The sequence below is a fragment of the Vombatus ursinus genome, unplaced genomic scaffold (genome assembly GCF_900497805.2).
Source record: "Vombatus ursinus unplaced genomic scaffold, bare-nosed wombat genome assembly UNPS02011431.1, whole genome shotgun sequence".
In the NCBI taxonomy this organism is placed as follows: domain Eukaryota; kingdom Metazoa; phylum Chordata; class Mammalia; order Diprotodontia; family Vombatidae; genus Vombatus; species Vombatus ursinus.
The window spans coordinates 5,036,711-5,055,723 of NW_020951209.1; the positions used below are offsets into that span (position 1 = coordinate 5,036,711).

At 39.6% G+C, this 19,013-nt stretch overlaps 1 protein-coding gene across 1 annotated transcript; it reads left to right on the top strand.

Annotated features, from left to right (window-relative positions):
- The first annotated feature begins 235 nt into the window (after positions 1-235).
- Positions 236-19,013, top strand: FGF23 (fibroblast growth factor 23). Its single transcript, XM_027856444.1, has 3 exons — positions 236-539; positions 13,918-14,021; positions 16,200-19,013. Exons 1-3 carry the CDS (start codon positions 338-340, stop codon positions 16,629-16,631), a joined length of 738 nt encoding a protein of 245 aa, XP_027712245.1. The 5' UTR covers positions 236-337; the 3' UTR covers positions 16,632-19,013.

A 19,013-nucleotide genomic window follows, 5' to 3' on the forward strand; every position in this document is an offset into this window, starting at 1 on the left:
TGTGTGTGTGTGTGTGTGTGTGTGTGTGTGTGTGTGTGTGTGTGTGTAACTGTGTTTCTCTCTCTAGGGAAACCAACGTGCCTTCCGTGTGCCTTTGAGGTCTTTGCACTTTCTTCAAATGGACCGATTACAGCACAGAGGATGTGGACAGCAGAGGTTTTCCTGTTTGATGTCACACTGCTGCCCTTTAAAAGTCCCTGTAAGAAAAGGAGGGAAACTCAACAGAATTCCCAGTCTAAGTATCCACAGGCAGGAAGAAAAGAGCTCTGAGCAGGCAGAAGTGAGGGAAAGTGTCTGATTTCGACCCCTCCACCTCAGCCATTCAGAGAACACCAAGATGCCAGGGGGTTGCCTCAGACTCCTATTCTGCGCCCTGTGCAGCTTGCGAGCCATCCAAGCCTTCCCCAATGCTTCCCCCCTGCTCAGCCTTGGCTGGGGGGGCCTGACTCACCTGTACACGGCCACAGCCAGGAACAGCTTCCACCTTCAGATCCACAGAGATGGCCACGTGGATGGGTCTCCTCATCAAACCATCTATAGTAAGTAGAGGGTTAGAACTAAAGAAAGAAATAGAAACTCCTCCGTTTGACCACTGGTAAAGGGGGAAATCCGAGTTCTGTTGGCTGGAAGGCATCTCTAACAGATCCTTTGGCCACCAAGTAGAGCTGGATCTCATCCATTTGCCACTGCTGTCACATCTTTAGACAGAAGGAAGCAGTGGTGATGGTAGAACAGCCATATAAAGCACTAGGAGGGCTGAGGAGATTAGATGAGACAGATTCCTATTGGATTGTGGACTTTGGGACAGTTTAGTTAACGAGCAAGTTTGTGGAACCGCCTTCTCTGAAAATCTTGAGAGGTCAAATTATACAGATAAACTGGATTATACAGGTCCCTTAAAAGTTCCTTCCTGACTGTCTTACTCTCTTTTGCCTCCACCTCCTTCCTTCCCTTCCTTTACCCATTCATTCATTTAAGTAGGGATGGTAGTTGGTATAGATAAGAGGACCAGCTTTTGAGTCAGAGGAGCTGGGTTCAAATCCCACATCCACTAGGTGGTGTCACTATAATTTTTGCCAAATTATTTCATCTCTTTGTGCCTCATTTTCCTCACCTGTAAAATAATAGCTGGCATTTATAAAAAAGACACCCTACTTTAAAGGTCGCAAAGCATTTTTTCTGAATGATCTCACAAGAGTCTTACAATAACCTTGGAAGGTAACCTCATTTTACAGATGAGGAAATTGAGACAAGGAGAGATTAAACAACAGGGCAGGGTTGTAGGCTGAGAAATGTCAAGGGCTGCATTCTAACCTGAGTCCTTCCTGACCAGGAGTCTAGCAGCATCTCCACTAACCTCTGCTGCTTCTCAAGTTGTTAAAGTTGTTTGTCTCATGGACCCCTTTGGCAGTCTGGTAAAGCTTACGGATCTCTTCTCAGAGCAATGTAATGCAGGAAATGAAATACATAGGATTACAAAGAAAACCAATTATATTGAAAACAATCATCAAAACATTTTTCAAAAATACAAATTCATGATAGACTTAGCTCTTCTCAGCAATGCAAGTATCTAAGACATCTCCAAAGGTCTCATGATGGAAAATGCTCCCCACATCCAAAGAAAGAACTATGTAGTTTGAATACAGATCTAAGCATACTATTTACTATTTTTTTCTTCTGTTGTGTTTTGTTTCCTCTTTCTGGTGGTTCATCCTATTGGTTCTAATTCTTACTTACAACATCACTAATGTGAAAATATATTTAATAGGAATGTATATGTATAGCCTATGTCAGAGTGCACCATCTTTGGGATGGAGGTGAGGAGGGAGGGCAAGAAAAATTTAAAACTCAAAAGTTTATGGAAGTGATTATTGATAAAGCAAAATAAATTAATAAAAAAATGAAAAAATACAAATTCATAGATCTTAGACAGACTAAATGATCTACAAGTTTCCTTCTAGTTATGGCACTTCAAGTTTTGCAAAGTGCTTTACAAATATGATCCTATTTTATCTTCACAATCACCCTAGCAAGTAGATAATATTATTATCCTCATTTTATTGATGAGGAAACTGGGGCAAACAGGTTAAGTGACTTGCCCAGGGTCACACAGCTATTTAGCATCTGAGATTGGATTTGAACTCAGGGTTTCCTTACTACAAGTCTAGCTCGGTCCATTGTACCACCTACCTGTCCAAGAATAACTCACATTGCTCCAAGTAGTGCAAGAATTAGGGATAAGGACTGATTCTATGATTTGAATGTTATCCTAAACTCCCAAGTGAGGAAAGTCTTTTCACCAGTGCAGATTGGCACCTTCTCCACAAATTATAGGCTCAGAAATTTGCCTAAAATACTCTGAAGTTAAATAACTTAGCTAGCATCACAGAGTCAGTAGGTATCAAAAGCAGAATGTGAATCTAGATCTTCCTGGCTGCAGGGCTAGGTCTCTATCCACTCTACCATCCTGCCTTATTATCTCTATTTGACAAGTGAGGAAACTGAGGCACAGAGGGACCAGATATTTGTTCATGTTCGTATAGATAATATGTGACATAGCTGTGTAGGGCTCAAACTCGGTCCTTTTGCTCCCTAGTGTATAGACGAGGAAGGCAGTTTGGTGTAGTAATAGATGCAACAGTTCAGTGAAAAGAGCATTAGAAAGAGAATCAGATCATAAGATATAAAATCAAGATAATTCCTCCACTATTGATCTTACTCAGCTGAAATGAAGATCAAATGAGATGACAGTGCAGGAAAACTGCCTTTGTAAACCTTAAAGTATGATACAAATATCAGCTATGATTATCATCAATTTAGTCCACACCTTTTATTTGGTTCATGAGGAAAGAAGCAGTGATGTGTTGGAAAATATTTAACAATCAGCTTTTTCTGGGGGGGGTGGGAAATGTATATGACAATACTTTTAAGTTTAATTTGCCTTATTAACATTTTCCTCATTACTTTCTTAAGTCTAGACAACCAACAAAACGATAAATAAAGCCCTGATTTGCAGCCATTTTCAAGGCGTAAATGTTCACACTGAAAATTTAACAATTAGCTCTCCAGTCGCTAGGGGCTGACTCTGACATCCCACCCTTGACAAAGGCCCCAGTAGGTAGCACAACAAATAGTAAGGGGCAGAGCCAGGGGGAGGTGCAGGCTACTGTGGGGGAGAAAGGAGGTGGTTTCAGGACCTCCATAATTAGTGTCTTCATACCTCTATAGTTGCCATAGATCATGAATTCTTCCAGCTGTAATAGATCTGTTTCTTCTTGTCCCACCCCAAGCAGTCGAGTAGTATATGATATGAGAGCCCTAGGGGGAATGAGGGAGACTAAATGATGTAAACAGACATATTTAGGCTATGGACTTTAGGATAGCTTACCAAGAGAGGGTGTGGAATTATCTTCTTTAAAAATCTCTAAATATAGTCCTAGCTCCACAGTATCTATGTCCTTTTGGACATGTCATTTTATTTTTTAAAGCCCAAGAACTGAATCATTTTTAGAGCTGAAAAGGATCTTCAGTCCTATTGCATACAAGGCGCTACTAGGCAATACAAAGGGACAGAATGTCCCAAAAGTTTTAGTGCAATTGTAAGCTTTAATAGCTTAAAAAAAATTAATTAGCTTCAATAGTTTAAATTTCTATTCATTAGAGCAATTGCCTTACAGATGTCTGCTTGACTACTGGAATGTACTAGCTTTAATAGCTTAAAACTGCACTAAGACATTTGGGATACCCTCTATACAACACATAGACCCTGACTTCAGGAAGTTCATAGTGTAGTTGGGGAGAGAACATATACATACAAAGCTAGCTAATAAAACTATGCAGTAGGTGATAAACAAGTAGTATAGATAAGATAAGATGATAAACTAGAATACATAAAGTGTGCCAAAGGAGGACAGAAGAGTAAGAGAAAGTTTTTCTAGATGCCAAGAAAGTTATAGAACCTAAGGAACGCAATAGAAATTTGGAAATAATTATTTCTTAAATTAAGCATTGAGGGCAGCTAGGTGGTGCAGTGGATACAGCTCCAGCCTTGGAGTCAGGAGGACCTGAGTTCAAATCCAGCCTCAGACACTTGACACTTACTAGCTGTGTGATCCTGAGCAAGTCACTTAACCCTGATTGCTTCACCAAAAAAAAAAAGAGTGCTGGGTAAATTAAGGATTGAGTCTAATGGCAAATATCCAGTGTAGGAAAAATCTGAACAACTGAATGGGTTTGGGTCATTTCCACCCCACCCCCACCCCCCACTCTGTTATATTCTAGTACAAAGGTATGTCACACACACCCTGCCATGTGGCCCACAACATTCCCAAGTGTGCTGCACCAGATTAAACTGTAATTAAGAAATATTTACTTACATAATTGAAAACAAAACAAAACATAGGTAATATTACATTTTAAAACAAAATCAATAATGCTACCTGTAAGGATCCTTATGTATGGATTAACAGTTCCTGTTCCTATTTGAGTTTGACATCACTGTAATAGGAGACAAATTCTTCACATTCTAAGATATAATTTAAAAATATTTTTATTGGTATCTATTATATTAATATTACTTTTGTTTCCTAATATATCTCTCACCAGAAGCCATTCCTTATTAAAAAAAAAAGAGATGAAAAACCAGTTCAGAAAAACTAACTAAAAAATTAACTAAGTCTTCCAGTATATTTGAGGTTCCATAACCATTTTCTGCCATCTCTGCAATGAAACTATGGAGGTGCATCTTAGGAGGAAAACTTTTCACGAATACATTACATCTGAAAAAGAAAAGTAAAAGTTGGGGGCAGGCAGGAATGCCGCATATCTGGTATGTGGTAGGAAGCATGCGCGACTCATGTACCTGAGAAAGCTGGTTAAAATGCCAGCTCTGACATTTTCTAAAGCTATGTGACCTGGGCAAATAGCCTCTCTCTGAGCCAGTTTCCTCTCCTATAAAATGGGGGAAATGAGGTTGTTATGAGGAAAAGTGCTTTGTAAACTGTAAAGTATAATATAAATTTAAGCTATTATTTTCATTGCCTATCACTGGCTGGTTATATGATGTTAAAATACTTCATCTTGGATTATTATGAAGAAAAGGGTATAAGCTCTATATAGATCAGCAATTTAAACTTGAAAATCTCATCAAGAGGACAGCTCGTCCACGGGTCTCAAACCTAGGGCTTTCTCCTTCCCCTTCCCAGACCAACTCTATCCTGTAGTTTTTTCCTCCCAATATTCCAGGTCAATGTAAGCTCTTTAAGGGCAGGGACTGTTTAGTTTTGTCTTTTGTATATAGAAAGGCTTAATAAATCATTATTGAATTGAATTAAATATGTAATAGCACTCAATTGATCAGTATTTATTAAATATCCACTATATGCTAGGCACTATAGATACAGAAAACAAAAATAAACAGTCCCTCCCCTCAAAGGACTTAGATTTTATCAAGGGAGGAGACAACATGTACATTATGAACAATACACATAAAATAAATATATTTTAGTGGAGGCAACTGCAGGGGGGGAGGAGGGGCGGTGGTAATTGTACTGTCGATTTAAATCAATTGCACATCTTAAGTTTGAGGTTTCATTATCCCTTTCTTTGGGTAAGATAAAATCTAATAGGAAAACATCATTAATTCAGAGGAGATGGGGTGGGTGGAATAAATTGAAATGAGGGCTGGGGGGAGGGGGAATTACTTTTAAACAAGACATTTTTATCATGGAGAAAAAGCCAAGCTTCCCAGTGAGCAAGGCCTGGGTTCAAGTTCCACATCTGACATGTAATGACTTTGTGGCACCAGGCAATTTTCCTAACCTCTCACTGCTACCAGGCAATTCTGTGTGACTATAAATAAAACAGTTCTTCATCTGCCCTGGCAGAGGGAATTTCCTCACTACACAGATCAGTCACAAACCGAGACCACCCCCCACAAAAAAAAGACAAATTAGTATAGCCAAGTAGCTAAGCAGACCCCAAAAACGGAAAGCTCAAATGAATAAAAAAATTGTAATTGACATAACAACAGACAACAAATAACTTGAAAGTTTCTCTTAAGAAAATATTCCCCATAAGATCTTATTCACATGGTTAGTTTGTTTTATTTCAGTATTTCAAGGACCTCATTGGTGTGATGTGCATGGTCTTCATAAGTTGTCATGGCTGAAAATTTAATCAATCATCTTGGCTAACCTTTGTGATTTTTGGCATCTTAGACCTCCAATGAGAGAAGTACAGCCTGTCCCTGGGATGGTACCTAAAGCCTTTCCAGCTTGGCAGGAGTGGGTAGAGGCAGAGCCATTGGGAGGCGTGGTATAGTGAAACATGAAGGAAGGACTTGAGCAAAGAGATTTGCTTAGTAAAGCTTTGTTCAATGCCCACCCCCCCAATACAGTATGTGTGCGTATATGTGGATGTGTTTGTGTATACATACACATATATACACACACTTGTATGTGCATATAATCTGGATAATTGGAAATTCTTGGGAGATAGGGTTGAAATTAATGAAGATTTACTGGATCTAGTACTCTTTAAAAAAGAAAAAAAAGTATCCCCAGGAAATCCCATAAGCCTTCTTTGGTAGCGTGTGTCTCTAAACCACTGAAGTTAGTCCTTCCTAAAGCCTGAACTATGTATCTCTTCCTCTCATTCCCCATTCTCCTGTTCTTTATGGAAAGAGATAATCATTTAGCTCTGTCCCCTCCTCCTTCCTATTTCTTTTCTCTCCCTTTTATTTTCCTCTCTTTTCTCCTTTCTCTACTCCAGTTTTATTTTTTTGATGCTGAATTTCCCTAGTCTCATTTATCTTTCATCATGAAGTTTTCTTTCTCCTGAGAATCCTTTCACACATATCATTTATCCTCCCAGACTCCCTGGGAGGTCAAAAGGGACCAGGCATTTCAAATTGTTTTTATGGGTGGGCATCAGAGGTTTGGAGAAGATAAATGCTTGCTCAGCAATACGTAAAACATTGAGTCATTTGAACTTGCTTAAACGGACAGGGTCTCTTGAGAAATTATGGTGCTGGTATTTGGTGAGCGAAATCCTCTTCTCTTCAGATAGACACCCAAACTTCCTTTCCAATTATCCCTTACCTGTTTTGTAAGACATAAATACACAACCCCTCTTTGGAATCTCCTGAGCTTTGTGCCTGGCACAAAGTATGAACTTAATAAGTGTTTGTTGAATGCCATTCTGCTTGCTCTTGGGGCTTCACATTGGACAGTCCTTGACAGAATTTGTAGGTGCTTCATCTCAGAAGCTTATCTCACTTCCTTGTGATATATAGTGTTGTAACATTTTTTTTTCCACTGGACCCATGATTTCATTGGTACAGGTAACCCTCAGTGTGGAAACATCTACTGATACAGATTTGGCAACTGTTCTGCAATTCATAGTTTCAACTGCCCAGCACACCATGAGGGTAAGCTACTTGCTTAGGGTCACACAGCTGGTATATGTCAGGTGAGACTTTGGTTGCCATTGCCAGACCGATCAGACAGTATCAGGTAAGCTTCTCCAGGTCTGCCGGACTCCAAGGCCCACTCTCTTTTCCCTGCACCATGTTGCCTGCCTCTCTAGTGGGCTGTTACACAAAAGGAAACAAGGCACGAAACAGGTCTTGCCACACCTGGTCAAACTTCCAAAAGAGGCCTTCTAGTCCTAAAAGCATCAGTTGTGTTTCAACAACCCTAGGGAACCAAAGTCCTAGCCTTTGAGGCAGCTTTCACTTTTCAAAGCAATCTTTACGACGACTGTACGGCAGCCATCACGCCATCCCCATTTTATAGATGAAGAAGTTAAGTATCAAAAAGGGTAAATACCTTGTCAAAAGTAAAATATTCAGGTTTTTTTTCTTATTGTGTGAACTGTCATTCTAAAGGCATTTTATTATATTATTATATTATATATTTATATATTAAATATATTATATTATATTATATTAAATATATATTAATTATATATATTATTATATATAAAATATAATATATTATATTAAATATATTAAAATATATTATTATATTTATAATATAAATATATTAATTAAATTTAAAATAAAAAATATATATTATATTAAAGCATTTTATTATATGCTTTAGTCCAGAAGGCAGAAGGGTTTAATGAGGTGCTCCGGTGGCATCTGGGTTCAAGTCCCCCATGCCTTGAAGGGCTCAAGTATACTTTTCAGAATTTTCTTACTATGATAGCCCTAAATGCAGAAACCTGAGAAAATCTCTACCTGGTAATAATTGATGATGATGATGATGATGATGATGATGATGATGATGATGATGATGACTGTTAATAATAATAATAGTAGTAACAGTAGTAGCAGCAGCTAGCATTTATATAGTGTATTACCAAATTATCTCATTTTACTTTCATAACAACTCTAAAAGATAGGTGGTGTCATGATTCCCATTTTATACATGAGGAAATTGAGGCTGACAGAGGTTAAGTGACTTGTCTAGGGTCACACATTAAGTGTGTGAAGCAAGAGTTGAACTCAGGTCTTCCTAACTCCAGGTCTAGCATATCCCAAGAGCAACTCCCCACCAGCAAGGATGCAGTTCACAGAATTAAAGGATGTCTTACTGAAAGGAGGAAGGAAACAAAATGTAACTCACAACAGAATTCTTCGAAAATAATAATCACACCCTCCTTCAAGCAACCCTCTCCTAAGGGTCTACACAGGACTTTGGTCACAAATGACTTCCTTTTTCTTGCCCTACTTCTCCCAGCTGTTGTTGCCAGGTAGATCTTCTTGCAATGCTGTAGTACTTAGGGAAGATGGTATCAGATGTTGCTCTCCACGTGGCTTCTCCCATTGTTGCCATTAGTCTTAGTTACCAGGGTCCTTCTAAGGGCCTCATGCATATCCCCATCACTCCCAGTAGGTGGCACCAGATATTATTCACAGGTACTTTGAGATGTACCAAACTGCCAAAGCAAATATTCCTCTTCGGCCAGTCTAACACTCCTAAAAAGGGAAGTTTTTCAGATTACTTCCTGTGTGGCAGGGATCACAGTTTCAGAGCTGGAAAGGACTTCACTGGGCATTGCATCTAACCCATACGTGAACAAGAATCCCTTTTCCGACACGCTACACAAGTGATTATCCAGCTTTTGTATGATAACCTTTGATGAACAAGAATTGAGTGGTCTGTCCAAGGTAACACAAGTATTGACTGAAGTATAGCAGAGCCTTAATCTTCTTTCGATACATCTGAGATATAATGAGATATAATGGATTACAAATGCTTTGCAAAAAGAAAAGAATTATACAATGAATGCCAGATACTGGCTAAAACCAGAGATATAAAAGTGAGAATGTTCTTGACCTTAAGGGGCTTACATTTTAATAGGGACAGACAAAACATATGAGGAAGTGGTGACATGGGAAGGAAATTTTCATCCTGGGAGTCACAGTGATGATGAATTGAACCATTAAGGCAGTCAACTGACACAGCTGACTTTAGTACCTTTCTGGAAGGAATAAATGGTACTATTCATTTGATTACTATGCTCAGAATAAGAGGCAGAAAGAGGGGCAGGGAATATATACTGTGACAAGGAAGATGGCAAGACTGCCTGGTGGATGGCCAGTTGAAATATTAAGTAATTAAATATTAAGTATGGTCTGGACTGGGGCCATCTAAATAAAGCTAGCCATGTAAGTTTTCATTAGTCACCAATCAAGATGGCCAGGCCCCAGAGTAAGTGTTTCATCAATGAGTGTATTAACTTTTTCTAGGACTGGTGAAATGGATCTGTAAGTCTGGTACAGAGGTCCAGCATGGAGAATGCTAGTCCATGTGGAGAGATATGGGCCAGTAACTCCAGAGAGATGACAAAATCACTTGGTGGACAGAATGAAAGGAATATGAAAGTGAAACATGGTCTGGTCTGGGGCCAGATTGATAAAGTGAGCAACTTACAACAATGTAAATTACTATTTACACAAATTATATTTACTAAATTACAACTGTTATTACTATAAATATGAAGAGCATAAGCAAGTGAGCAGAAAAGCAATAATGTGTAAGGGAAACGTTTTAGAAAGTCAGGAGTTATTAAAGTTCTGGCTTTGATATTTGCACTGTGTTCACTGGTAAGTCACTTAATGCTGCTTAGCCTCAACTTACTTATCTATAAATTGAGGACAATAACACTCCTGTAAAACCCTCTCTGAACCATCTCCTCCTCCCCACCTCCCGTCCCCAACTCATACTTGCAGGTTAAGCTCTCCTAGAGAGTAAAACAACCTCAGGTTAAAGGTGCTCTGTGGGTCCCTACTTCTCGAACTATAGACCATGAGTCCCACTGGTATATTTACTTAACTCGTCTCTAGTCAGCCAGAGGAAACAATTAGCTCAAAACAAGGGAATAGTAAATAATTTTCATAGTAATGAAATTGTATAGTAAGGACAGTAACAACAAAACATCTCCTCCATAAGAATGGGGCACTGCTCCACAAATATACTTACTGTCAATGGAAAGAATGGACAACATAAGGTTCACTAGCATGGAAGCACACATGTAGGGGAGACATGTGACCAAGGTAACTTACAACTCCACTACTATCAGGCCCATGGGGCATGGCAATGCATTTTTGGAAAGAACTAGAACCCATGTCCTAGGATCAGCAGTAGCCTACACAGTTCTGTTCTCTTGGAATCTTAGCTCTGAGGCCTACCATCTCCTGAGCAACAGGGTCCCAGCTCCAAGAACCAGACTGTAGTAGAAGCAATGATCTTAAGACTCTAACTCACACAAGACTGATTAGTTTTCCCTTATAAGATATTGAAATCATCCTGTGGGTTTAATTAGCTTAGGAGACCAAAGATCAAAGTCCTGACAAATACAAAAACCAGGGCACAAATCATCATCTGGATCCTCTTTCAGGCTTTTGACTGTGTGCCATCACAGGCAATGTAGAGACAGGAAAGCTTTCCCCAACTGATCAGTGCTGTATTTCTGAATACAGAAAGAAAACCTTCTTCTGCTGAGTATCAGATATTCTAAGATCTCATTTCATTCCAATCTCTAACCTAAATTATTGGACCAGACGTTCTCTATTTGATTGGACTCTGAAGCTGGGTTCCTTGGACACTTGTATGTGTTTCTGCTGTAAGACAGAAGTAATGGAGGGGGGTAAAGGGAGGTACAGAAGAAATTCCCCTTTCCCTCTTCCTATATAAGAAAGAAAGGGAAAAGGTAGAAAGTGAACTCTCTTCAGGGTAAATGACTCTCAAGCTGGCTAGCTGGCTTTTTAAAGACCATCAAAGCCATGGCCAGTTATTTTCATTCAGTGGCCATGACCTTATAATTCCATCATGTTGACTGATGAACTGTTTGGACTGTGATTTCCTCATCTGTAAGAATGAGTGAGTTGAACCAGATGACCTCTGAGGTTCCTTCCACCTTTGAATCTATGTTCCTAGGCTTTACTGCACTACAGAAACCTGAGCTCACTTTTCAGGACAGAGCTCATAAGAGAGCCCTTGTTCCTTAAAAATCTCCTTCAAAAATAAGCAGCAAAAATGCCGACAAAGAAACACAAACTACCAGAAACCCTCAAAGAAAATTGTTTTTAGGGAGAAAAACTATCCAAAATGAAGAAATGAATTCAAAGTGAAAAAAAATGTTAAGAGAAATGGAGGCAGAAATGATAGAAGAAAAATATACAAAAAGAACACCAACAGAAGCACTGGAAATGAAGCTGGAATTACCTCAGGATTATTCATAATTAAAAAACAAAAAAAACAACAATAAAAAAAAGCCTGGAAGCAATCCATGAGTCGAGTGATTGAGGAAAAGCTGAGCAAAACTGACAGACACATGTGCAGTGTTTCCCCCAATCCTGTCAACATTCCTCTATTCAAAAATCAGCCAGAATACATAAATAACAAAATTGTGTTTGTCAACAAAACTCATTTATTGAAACAGCATTGCTTAAAGAATAATGACAAAAGACCGCTCCAGGAAAACTGCAGTGTATTTTCCCATCAACACACACAGTGGCAGTGGAAAGAGTAGGCACACACAAAGAGGATATACTAGTAGAGTTGGAACACTGAAAGCCAAAGCAACACACATTACCTCTGGAGTTGCATCATCCTCCTATCTTTTTCCTTCTCCTGGTGGTGTTAATCTGCTTTTCCTGGGCATGTCACTCCCTAAGTCAGTTGCTTGCCACAGTTCAAGCTGACTCTACACGGGACTGGCTGGATGGGCATGACGTCTCCTACTGATTGAGGTGCTATATTGCAAGATGCCAGGGCTGACAGTGGGAGTGAGAGTGGGGAATGTATAGAAGAGAAGAATCTTATGTTACCAGGCCCCAATACACACACATTTTGGAAAAGGCAGAAAGGAAATGGTGTTAGAGGAGTCCCTCTTAAGAGCTGAGTTCTTCCTCCACAGCTGGATCTCTTCTTTACTAACTCCTCCAAACTTGCTCAAATTTTTAAAAGGCCACTAGGTGTGTAACTGATCCTTCTATCACCCTATGGCTAGCCACCCCATAATTCCACTAATTTTTTGGGAGAATTTTTTCCAAATCTTTTAAAGGAATATACTTCCTTAACACTGGCTATAGTCTGAAAGGGTTACCCTTTTTACAAAGTGCAAATGAGCTACTAAAAAAAAATCTGAAAGGGGTAGAATCTTTATGTTGAATTGTGTTGTTAACAGTTAATAAAACATTTGTTAAGTGTGTACTATGTGCCAGGCATTGTGGTAAGTGCTGGGGATAAAATGAAAGGCAAAAGATAGTCCCTGATCTCAAGGAGCTCACAATCTAATGGGGGAATATACAAATAACTATGTATAATGAGATAAACACAGGAAAAATTGGAGACAATCAACAGAAGAAGGGACAGGAACCAAGGGAGATTGGGGAAAGTCCCTTACATCCAATAATTTTACCAGGTGTATTGTGGGGCTCAAATTTATCAGGCAACGTTACCTTTTACAAATGTAATGGAATATTATGAGAAATAACAAATACAAAGAATACAAAGAAATATAGGAAGGCACAGAAAATGAAGCAAAATGGAGAAAACTGAACCAAAACAATAATGTAAACACTAATTATAACTATTTAATAAGAATAAAAGCAACAAAATGATAATAATTATAACTCATAATAACAGCAACAAAATATGGAGAAATAACAGGAAAAAAAGGCAGAAGGGGACATGGAAAGAGGATGATTTAACTCTCTCATTAACATTTAAAAATCAAAAAAATTAAATGGAAATTCATGTTTTCCTGTATAATCTTGGCTACGGTACTAGTGTCTCTCTCCCAACTACCTTGTATTTATTTTGTATATATCCTATGTGTATATTTTTTCTCCCCAGTGGAACAGGAGTTATTTGAAGGCAAGGACTCATTTCGTTTTTGTATTTATAACCCCAGTGCCTAACATAGTGCCAGGCACATAGTTGGTACTAAATGTTTTCTGTGATTGATTTTTTTGGGGGGAGGGGGAAAGAGGTGGGGCTTGTTAGTGGGTTAGAATGTATTGACGGTTACTAAATTTAAAATAGATGGACAATTCTTAAAGGAATACGAGCTATTGCTACTGATTCCTCATAAAAAGGCAAGTTATTTAGCTTGTCTGAGTGTCAGTTTCTTCTATAATGAGGTAAGATTAGATTAGACACCTCTAAGGTACTCTGTAGTTCTGGGATTCTATTCCACATAATTCCACTTGTAAGATGGTAAATTGTGAAGGAAAGAAGCTGGAGCAACACACTTATATAATATAGTGTTGGAATGGGTTACTTTTTTTTCTAGTCAACTAAGGAAAGCTTCATAAAAGAGAAAGCATTTTAGGGCTTGTGTGAAGGCAGAAATTAGACAATGTGGGAAGTTTTTGATCTCAGCTGTTTTTCTCAACAGGTGCCTTGATGATCAGATCAGAGGATGCTGGGCTAGTCATAATAACTGGTGTGATGAGCAGGAGGTATCTCTGTATGGACCTACGGGGCAATGTCTTCGGATCGGTGAGTCTTTAGACTCTAGTTGTGACCTGCAGGTCATTGTCTGGCTGCTATGAGAGAATCACAGAATTCTAGAATGGAATAATTCCATCTGGCTTATATTCAGATGGCCTGCTTTTTCCCTTGGTACCTTTTCCCAGACCAAGGTGCTGATGCCATTAAAATGTGGTGAATCTACCTGAACTATCTCAATGCTCTACTTTTCTTTGTTGAAGACCAAGTCTCGGAGGGTGGATTGCCCAGGTTCTGTCTGCCCTCATGCCTGAAGTTCAACAGAACAAAAAATTCTGGATCCAAATCCATCCTTTTAAAAGGAATCTGATCCTACTATTCCTCTTACAAATAGGCATGTCATTAAGCCTATCTGAGCCTTGGTTTTCTTATCTGTTAAGTGAAAGGGATAGATTAGACTACCTCAAAGATACTTTGCAACTCTGGTATCCTACTCCATATAATTAAGTACACTTATAGGATGCTAAATTGTGGGGGGATGCAGCTGGAGTGACACATGTGAAGAGCAAGCTTTAAACTCAGTATCTGGCATCCCACAGAGCAAATGGATTAAAAAACATAACTATAATATGTGGGAGTTGCAAGTGAAAGCTTCAGTTATGCATTCTTTCATTTCCAAATCAGCCTTGTTTTTTTCAACCAAAGGATTTGTGCATATACAAGAAACTAATTATTAAATGATTTAACCTCAGAAGTTACACCATCACCAGATTACATTACTTGGGGGCAATAACTGTTAGTTGTGAAACTGGTACTGATGCCATTTATATTTCCTGTCTCCTTGCTAGTGTGGCATGGGGTCCAAGTATGTATGCTAGATTTGAATCATGTCTTTGCTACATATAACTTCTGCGTCACTCTATCTCCATGCCCAGCAGTTAGATATTTAAGTAGATGCCACTTTCAAGATGCAAATCCCTCTAAGAAGATACAAGTTTAGATGTCCTAGGATGAAATAATTTAATTGCCTTGAAGGAATGGGGATTTTTGCATTGGGAAGGGGAGGTGGGAATAGGGAGAGGCAGTTTTATTGCATGGGAGAGTACTGGGCATAGCAGCCCTAAATGGGGTTCTGTAGGTGGTTGTGGGCAGCCAGATGAAGCATGAGGACACTGACTGCCTGGGAGTTGAGTGAAAGGAGATGCTAGGAGGTAGGAAAGGGACAGAGCAAAGTAGAAGACTGTCCTTTCCTTTCCAAAGATCTAATGGGAAGACCCTCCTTTGGTTTGGTGGGTTATTCTCATATTATAACTTCAATTTCCTTAACTAGAATCCTGTCCCATGTTTCCTTCTCTCCCTAACTCTCAACCTTTCCCTGGGTGGGGAGGGCAGAACTCTCTTGCTCTATCCCTGCTGTCTAATATTACAAGCTTCCCCTCCAGGTTTCCTCATCCATCACCTGCTTCAGTGAGCTGGCTCTGTAGTAATGTGGACTGGAGGAACCAGAGGGATGCCCGGTGTTAGCTTTCATAATTAAGTACACGATAAGCTTGGGTGGAGGAAGACACATTTACCCAGATATTCAAATACCTTAGAAAGAATTGTCTTGGGGATCCAAGGTAATTATTCCCTTGACCTTGACAAATAACCTATTCTGAATACACACCCTTCAATATAGTTGACCCTACAGTAGATCCTAAAGCAAAAGGATGAGGCCAACACACCCAAGACAGGAAGAGAATGGTTTTCTCCTATCACAGAACTCAGTTGGCTGCCATGAACACTACTTAATAACCATGGCACTCTGTAGCCCTTGTCTTCATGACTACCAGCAACTTGAGTTTTGAGTAGTTCTTTTTTGTTTTATAAACCCAAATGGCCTGATGTTACAATAGGGAATACATCACAAGGTCTCAAGCCTATCTTGCAAAGAGGTGGTGCCTTGCATTTAAAAGTGCTGTCTCAGGAATTAGGAAGCTTAGATTAGAATCACAGCTCCATTCCTAATGGTTTTTCAACCATTGACAAGTCACAGAACATCTCTGAGCCTCCATTTCCTCATCTATAAAATGAATCTAATGCTTACACTAACTACCTCACAGGACTGAAGGGAAAGTGCTCAGCAGACTTTAATGTGATACATAAATGTGATACTATTTCTATGTCGACCCTGAAGCTGGAAAAAGTTATTAAACCAGCCTTCATCTGGTTCCTTCTCTGTCCTTTCAGCATTTCTTCAACCCAGACAACTGCAGGTTCAAACACCGGACACTAGAAAATGGATATGACGTCTATCACTCTCCACAGAACAACTTCCTGATCAGCCTTGGCAAGGCAAAGAGGGCCTTCCTGCCAGGCATGAACCCACCCCCTTACTCCCAGTTTCTATCTCGGAGGAATGAGATCCCCATAATTTACTTCAACACACCTGAACCCCATCGACATACCAGGAGCGCTGAGAACAGTCCTGACTTGGACCCAATGAATGTGCTGAAACCCCGACCAAGGGTGACTCCCTGCTCCCAGGAACTTCACAGTGCTGAAGAGAACAGTGTAGTAGATGATGACCCTTTAGAAGTACTCAGAAATAGCAATCGACTGAAGCCCTACCCTGGTAGGATGAGTTTGGAAAGATGCCTCCATGTCCCCAAGGCTGCTTAACTGGACTACAATAAAATCCCTTTTAAGCATCCCTGATTCTTCTTGTTAGCAGCTAGCCCATCTTTAAAGGGCCCAGAACTCTTTAAACCTTAAAGAACAAGGGAGAGATCAACTATTTCTTCCCCTTTCCTATCTTATGACCCTTATGGGAATTAAACCTGGAATAGTGTGCTAAGACTTAGGACCTTATCCCTAGCCTAAGTGGTAGAGTTCTGCTCTCTTTTGCATCTCTGCACCTGACATTCCAATCAAGACCCTAATGTGAATGGTCTCCATCTTCAATCAACTGTTAGAGGCTTTGCCTTCAACAAGTTTTGACATATTAATAGCATCACTCCTGTGGCTTCCTCCAGTTTAAGATAAAGGATGGAAGATGCTGGGTTGTGGGGGAGTATACTGGCTGAAAAACATACTAAGACTTGGTCCTAAAGTGGACAGCCAAACTTTGCCCAACTTGAAGCCACCCTTTGCTCTTCTGTGTTTATAACCCTTTCATCATGCTCTTCCTCCTTTGCAAATCAGGATGAGATCTGAAGCCTAAAAATCCTTTGATTCCCCAACCCCACAGATAATCTTGAGATATCACCTTATAAACAGTCATTTCTCTATTTGCTTATGACAAGTTACTATCCTGATAAGGTAAACCTTAAATTCACTTATCTTACTCCTTAAGCAACCCTTCTAAGAGGCACCCCTTGGGAGGTGTTTTTAAAAAAATGAGTGAAAGTTGGTTAATATTGAAAAATTATATCCATGGTTGGTACCAAGAAGGTACCAGGAAACATACCACAGTTCCCTGACAGGGTAACATACATTGCCATTCATTCCCTTATTACATCATAGGCTAGGCCAGGGGGTCATGTCCAAGCTTAGCAAAAGTCAGGCAAAGACAGAAGCTAAGACATTTCCAGTCTTGAAAATCAAAACACTCTATGCACTTTTTGGAGGAACACTGGACCTTTGTATTTTACCAGTCTACTAATTTTTTTTTAAGCTGACCTTAATTTGAGGCAATTCAGTTCAGTCTACAGCTTCTCTTTACAATAGGAATAAATGTGAACTCTTCAGAGAAATCTTTAACAAACTTCCTCATCCAGGGTTAGCAATACTATTCTGGATGGCCATAAAAATGCTCATGTGTACAGAGAGAAGGCATTCAAGGTTTTCTGTGGCTCAGCAGATGTCTGAGGGTCTTTCTCAATGGCCAATTTCAGTCTTGAAGTTGTTCTCTGAGTTCAGACCAGGCTGTGTATCTCTGATTCAATTTGGTTCATCAAAAATTTATTAAATGACTCCTATTTGTAAGGCATTGTACTAAGCCTCAGGGATACAAAAACAAAAGGAGTTTAAATTCTATTGATAATCAGTGGGAAATCTGGAGAAAGAGTCAAAGAGGGTAAGGGAATATAAGACAGTGAGATCCCTATCTTTTTTCTTCTTAATGGGCTAGGAATGTGTGCTTTCTTTCCCTCCTGCTGCACTGGCTTAAGCATTCCCTTAAAGGTGGATTTCTTAAAACATCACCCACCACCTTCCATTAACTCCCAGTTTGCCGAGTCCCTTCACACTAAAAGCATCACTTCTGTGACCTCCCTTAGCTTGAAGATGAAGAATGGAGGATGGTGGGAAGGCGTACACTGGTTGTGAAACAACTAAGACTTGGTTCTATGGTAGACAGACAAACTCTAGCCCACCCTGGGGCCAATCTTTGCTTTTCTGTTGGATCCATACCATTTCATTACTCCCCTCCTCCTTTGCAAATCAGGATGAGACCTATAAAGCTAGAATCCTTTCATTTTCCAACCCCAAAGGTAATCCTGAGAAACTACCTGGTTATCAGTCTTGGGCTAATCTGTCTAGAAACAGTAAATAAAATATCAGTCTAAGGATGACCATTATTAGTCTTCACTTCCCCAAGGCTATCCTGATTTCTGGATATGATGCCAAAAAAAATTTAGTACAGGACACAAAATATGGAGATTCTAGAAATCTTGGACTTTGGGGCTAAACCCTCATTTATTAGGTCTTCTTGATCCAGCCTTCCATTTCTGACTTTGAATCTTCCTACCTGGGGCCCCTCTCTCTTCTTCTAAATCTTCCCCTAAGGTAGTCAGTGCAGACAAATGATATCAAATAGCACAACAGATTCAGACAAGGCCTCACTCCTCTGTTTACTTTCCTTCATTCCTATCACATTCTCACTATTGGAGCCTGAATCTTCTATTACACTTTCTAGAGAAACAAGAGTCCTCTGATTTTTTTTTCTTTTTAAGGTGAGCTTAAAGTCCCTACTCTGGAATACACAACAAAACTATGCACAACACTAAACAGCAGTGCACAGCAGATTTTTATTTTTGGTGCAGCAACTGGGGTTGACTTGCC

Excerpts from the sequence above, each read along its gene's own strand:
- FGF23 (XM_027856444.1), top strand. The coding sequence starts at position 338 with ATGCCAGGGGGTTGCCTCAGACTCCTATTCTGCGCCCTGTGCAGCTTG. Across the intron at positions 540-13,917 it reads TCCTCATCAAACCATCTATA|GTGCCTTGATGATCAGATCA; the intron begins GTAAGTAGAGGG and ends TTTTCTCAACAG. Across the intron at positions 14,022-16,199 it reads GGGGCAATGTCTTCGGATCG|CATTTCTTCAACCCAGACAA; the intron begins GTGAGTCTTTAG and ends CTGTCCTTTCAG.